This window comes from Cnephaeus nilssonii, assembly GCF_951640355.1.
Source record: "Cnephaeus nilssonii genome assembly, chromosome: 2".
Classification (NCBI taxonomy): Eukaryota; Metazoa; Chordata; class Mammalia; order Chiroptera; family Vespertilionidae; genus Cnephaeus; species Cnephaeus nilssonii.
In genome coordinates, this window is record NC_137073.1 from 11533306 (window position 1) to 11538389 (window position 5084).

The window sequence follows — 5084 nt, forward strand, 5'->3', positions numbered from 1 at the left end:
TGGAGACCAGCAGACCTTCTTGAGGACCTGGGTGGCTCCTCGGGCCTCCTCCGCTCTCCCCACTGCTGGGTGGGGGTGGGAAGGGGGTAGGTGCAGCCGGCTGAGGAGCCTGATGATTTCCTGCCCTCACCCGGCGCTCACCACAGCTTCCTGCCGCAGGCGGGAGGGCAGGCGCTGAGGAAAGGCGGGCGCCGAGCCCAGGGGCAGGTAGGCCTGGGTGCAGGGTCCACGCAGGGTGGCTGGTGCCCCAGACTCCAGCCCAGGCCCCGGCCTGACTGCCCTGGGGTCAAGGGTCTTCCAGCCAGCACTGAGGCGCACTGAGCCCAAGGCAGGGCGGGGATCCAGGAGCCCCCAAGGAGGGCACGGCTGCCCCCGCCAGGCTCCAGCCCGGTGCCGCTGGGCCCCTCCGCCCCGGCTGCCCCGCGCCTGCTCTGCTGCAGCTCTGTGCTGGGGCGTACAGCGAGCAGCAGGTCTGGTCCGAGCTCTGCCCTGCAGATGGAGGCGGCCATCCTGCTCCCCCTGGCGCTGGGCCTCCTGCTGCTGCCCCTCTTGGCGGTGCTGCTGATGGCACTCTGCGTGCGCTGCCGAGAGCTGCCAGGTGAGTGGGAGCTGGTGGGGTGATCAGATGCCCGGACACACGGACAGGGATGCCTCACTTCATCTAACTGTCCTTAACTCCTGCGTGCCCCTGACTCTGTTACCCTCTCCCTCCTCGCTCCCTTCCCTGCCTCACGGGCCGTCTCTTCCGCAGACGCCTATGACAGTGCTGTGCCCGACAGGTGAGTCTGCCCCCCTGGCCCCGGCAGCTCCCTTCATTCCCTTGCGGGCTGGGCCGGGGCGTCTCCTGGTCCCTTACCCGCTGTCTCTCCTGCCAGCCTGCCAAGTAGCATCGTGATCAAAAGGCCTCGTGAGTACACGGAGGGTCCTCTCCCATGGGGTAGGGCGGAGAGTCCCGGCATGTGAGCAAGTGTGTGCCTTTGTTCAGGCTGCCCCGGGGGCGCCCACATGGCCATGACCTGAGCTGGGGCGGGGAAGGCTGTGGGTGCCCTCAGGCCTGTCCAGGGCCCAGGGGTTTCAGGGGGTTAGGCCACTGTTGAGGCCTTGAGGGTAGGGGCATTGTGTCTGGAGTCATTCCTTCAGCCTGGTCCTGTGTCCTCAGCCACACTAGCCCCCTGGCCACAGGCTGCTGTGACCTCCTGTCCACCCTTGAGCCAGCCAGACCTGCTCCCCATCCCGTAAGTAACCCTTCCCCTCCAAGGCCCCCTCTCTGCCCCTCACCTCCTGGGATCGGGGGCTTCTTTCCCCGTCGCAACCCCTCTGGCCCCAGAGCCCCGTCCCAGGCATGACCTCTGACTTTGACTCTCAGGAGATCCCCACAGCCCCCAGGGGGCTCCCACCGAATGCCATCCGCTCGGCAGGACTCCGACGGCAGTAAGCTGGAGCGGGGCGCCCGGGCCTGGGGCTGGGCTGGCGGAGGATGTGCCCCCTCTCGCCTGGCTCAGTCTCCCTCTCGCCCTCTCTCTGTAGCCAACAGTGTGGCCAGCTATGAGAATGAGGGTGCGTCTGGGCCCCGGGGCCCTGGGCGGGGAGGCTGGGCCTGGCCCGGGCTGGGCTGACCCCGTGTCCTTCCCCAGAGCCGGCCTGTGAGGACGAGGACGACGACGAGGAGGAGGACTATCACAACGAGGGCTACCTGTGAGTGGCCCGCTGGGAGGACGGGGCCGGGGCCGTGGCCCGCGCTCACCCATCCCTGACTTTCCCTCAGAGAGGTGCTTCCTGACACTGTCCCGGCCACGGCCACGGCCACGTGCACCGCGCCCAGCAACCCCGGCCTCCGAGACAGCGCCTTCTCCAGTGAGTCGCCTTCCGCCGCGGCCCCTCCGCTCTGCTCTCCGGGCGTTTCTGCGATGCTGCCACCCCTCGGTCTTCTCTCTTCTCTTTTCCTAGAACTCTGTCCTTCAGATAGTGGACTTCCTGCTCGGGCCTCCCGAATGCCTCACTTGGCCTCTCCTCTGTCTCCTCCTTTTAGCGTCTGCAAGATTCCCTTGACTTTATTCCTCGTTGGCCCTGCTCCTGGACTGTCCTTTTATTTCATTTATTTCTCCTGTCGGAAAGCTCTTTCCTGATTCCCGAATGTTCCTTTTTCATAGCTTCCTGTTCTTGTTCATGGGGGCAACGTCACCTTGTAAATCCTGAAGGATATTGATGTTAGCTTCTCTTCTCGTGTCTTCGTGCTTTTGGAATTTTTCTTCTGCTTCCTGCATGGTCTCGGTTTCCCCTGAGCTGCTTTTCCCTCTTTGTTTGGTCACATCCTGCCTGTTAGGCGTTCTCCTCCGTGTCTGTAATCTTCTGTGTCCCCTGACTCTCCTCTCTGACAGGCCCTGGGCCTCCCTGCTACACACTGGCTTCATCTGCCATCAGAGTCCCAACGGTCACCTCTCTCCTGAGCACCACACCATCTGCCCAGGAGCCTCTTCCTTCATTCCCTTACTCATCTGTGCTACTTACTGGGTGCCTCTGATATCACAGCTAACGGGGGAGAGTCATGATGAAAAAGCTAACCTTACTGAGGACCAACTATGTCCGACTAAGAGCTTCACGTGTATGAGCTGGTTAAGCCTCCCCGTTCCCAGGTGCTGCGGGGCCTGCTCCTCCCTCGTGGACCTCAGCCACGCCGTCTGCTCGATGGCAGCGTTGGTTTATTTAACAGGCGCTTGGCGGCACTTACTGCTTAACACTCACACGCAGTGTTCACGGCGTTAGTCCTCGCAGCACCTCCGTGAGATGGGGAGTTACTCATCCGATTTTACAGATGAGAAAACTGAGGCCCAGAGAGGTCGGAGAGCTGGTCTGAGGTTACATGGTCCGTTAGTGGTGACACTGGCTCTGAACCTGGGCCGTCTGGCTCCAAAGCCCGTCTTGTCCACATCCTCACGGAGAAACAAGTCCACACACAAAAGAACAAGATCACGTCAGGGACACGATGTGCTCCGAAGGGACTAGGACCAAAGTGGGAGGAAGGGCCAGCCGGGCGATGGCCCCGCTGACCGGGCCCAGCCTGGGGGCGTCTCCCTCCACACACGCCAGCCCGCCCGCCACTCTGAGCTGCCCCAGCCGGCTGCTGGTGTCTGCGGCCTCTCCTCTCTCAGCCGCATTCCCTTTCGTCAGTTCTGGTCAAATCGCCCTGTTCTCGCCATTGCCACGGCCTTTGTTTGCCCTCCTTCAGGCCACTGGCTGCGCTGGTGAGCACCCTCCCTGCCTCCCTCTGGGCGTCTGTGCAGGAGTCTTGGCTGGTTTTGTTGAGAGTCTGGGGCTGGGGCGGGAACTCCGGGGTGTCTGCCCAGGGGCCCTGGGTAAGGCCGCCCCGCTGCTTTTGTAGTGGAGTCGGGGGAGGACTATGTGAACGTTCCCGAGAGTGAGGAGAGTGCCGACGCGTCTCTGGGTGAGTGGCCGGTGCGCCCAGTGCCCGCCCTTCACCCCACCCCCACTGCCCACACCCTTCTGTGGCTCTGTCCCCCTCGTCTGGTGTCCTCTGCCCTCTCGCCTCAGCGTGGCTGTCCCTCCTTCTGACCTGTCCCCACAGATGGGAGCCGGGAGTATGTGAACGTGTCCCAGGACCTGCAGCCCCCTGTGAGGACTGAGCCCGGTGTGTGCTGGGGGAGAGCGGGAACGGGGGGCTCCCTGGGTGGGGGGACAGTTGGTGAGGTGAAGACCAACCTCCCCTCCCCCTACAGCCACCTTGAGTTCCCAGGAGGCAGAGGAAGAGGAGGAAGAGGGTGCCCCAGATTATGAAAATCTGCAGGAGCTTCATTGAGACCTGTGAGAGCCGGGCCCTGCCCTGCCCTGCCCTGCCCCGCCCTGCCCCGCCCTGCCTTGGGTCTGAGGGCTCCTGACCCTCCCTCAAGTCCCTGCCCCACCTCCTCAGCCTCTTCTCCCTGATTCTGGGGACCCCTCGAATACCCCTTCCCTGCCACCTCCTGACCCATGGCCCCTCTGTCTCCCTGCCCTGTGTTTCAGCATGAGGCGTGCTGTCCTAGAGCTGCCTTCCTGGGAGGGCTGAGCTGGGCAGCTGGAAGTGGCTCCGGGAGGCCCACGTGGCACCCCACTCTGGCTCCAGCCTGACAACAGCCTGAGAATTTCCCCCCTAACTTATTGTCACTTTGGGGTCCAGTCTGGGTGCCCCCACCGCTGCACCTTCTGACACAGCCTGAGAATCAAGGGCCTGGGCCCCTGGCCCTGCTCTCTACAGAGGAAAGGCTGGCGTGGTCTGTGGCTCTTGGCTCTGGGGACCCAGTGGCGGGGTCAGGGTGGGGGGGGCAGAGGTCTGCGTGTGTGTGGGTCCCCATCCCCCACAGGGCTCCAGCTCCTCCGGGTCCTGGCCAGCTGCTGTGTGAGCAACCGAGAGGCCAGGACGGGTCGCCTTCTGAGCGAGGCCAGGGTGACCCAGCCTGGCACGTCCCTGAGACAGTGCACAGACGGAGGCTGTGCAGGCGGGGGCGCGGCCTGGAGGCCCACTGGGCGGGCCCTAGAGCCACCCTCCCTGCCCGCCCGCTTCCCCATCTTTGAAAGAGGACTTGATGACTTTGAAAGGCTTTGTTAGTTTTTACCTTTTGTGGTTCTCAATAAAACAGAACTTAAAAATGGTCTAAGCTCGCCCTAGCTGGTTTGGCTCAGTGGATAGAGCGTCGGCCTGCGGACTGAAGGGTCCCGGGTTTGATTCCGGTCAAGGGCACATGCCCAGTTGCGGGCTTGGTCCCCAGTGGGAGGCATGCAGAAGGCAGCCGATCAATGAGTCTCTCTCATCATTGATGTTTTTTTCTCTCTCTCCCTGTCCCTTCCTCTCTGAAATCAATAAAAATATATTTTAAAAAGCTGTCTAAGCAGCTGAAAACATTCATGTGCAGCACTTTCCAGACTCGGGTGTGCAGACGGCTCACCTGGAGGTTTTTCCAAAAAGCGGACTCGGACCCGGTAGGTCAGGCAGGGGCCTGAGGCTCCACTTCCAAGGAGCCCCCAAGGGTTCCGATGCTGCTGTTCCAAAAACCACGCTTTGAGTAGCAGGGTGGGTACCTGCCATGGCTCCT

The 5084-nt window shown here is 62.6% G+C and overlaps 1 protein-coding gene across 1 annotated transcript; it reads left to right on the forward strand.

Moving 5' to 3' along the window:
- The first annotated feature begins 235 nt into the window (after positions 1 to 235).
- Positions 236 to 4637, forward strand: LAT (linker for activation of T cells). Its single transcript, XM_079800494.1, has 12 exons — positions 236 to 598; positions 752 to 779; positions 876 to 907; positions 1160 to 1235; positions 1367 to 1431; positions 1528 to 1557; positions 1635 to 1695; positions 1766 to 1854; positions 3380 to 3442; positions 3584 to 3646; positions 3735 to 3819; positions 4018 to 4637. The coding sequence occupies exons 1-11, from the start codon at positions 496 to 498 to the stop codon at positions 3812 to 3814; spliced, it is 690 nt and encodes a 229-aa protein (XP_079656620.1). The 5' UTR covers positions 236 to 495; the 3' UTR covers positions 3815 to 3819; positions 4018 to 4637.
- The last annotated feature ends 447 nt before the right edge of the window (positions 4638 to 5084 follow it).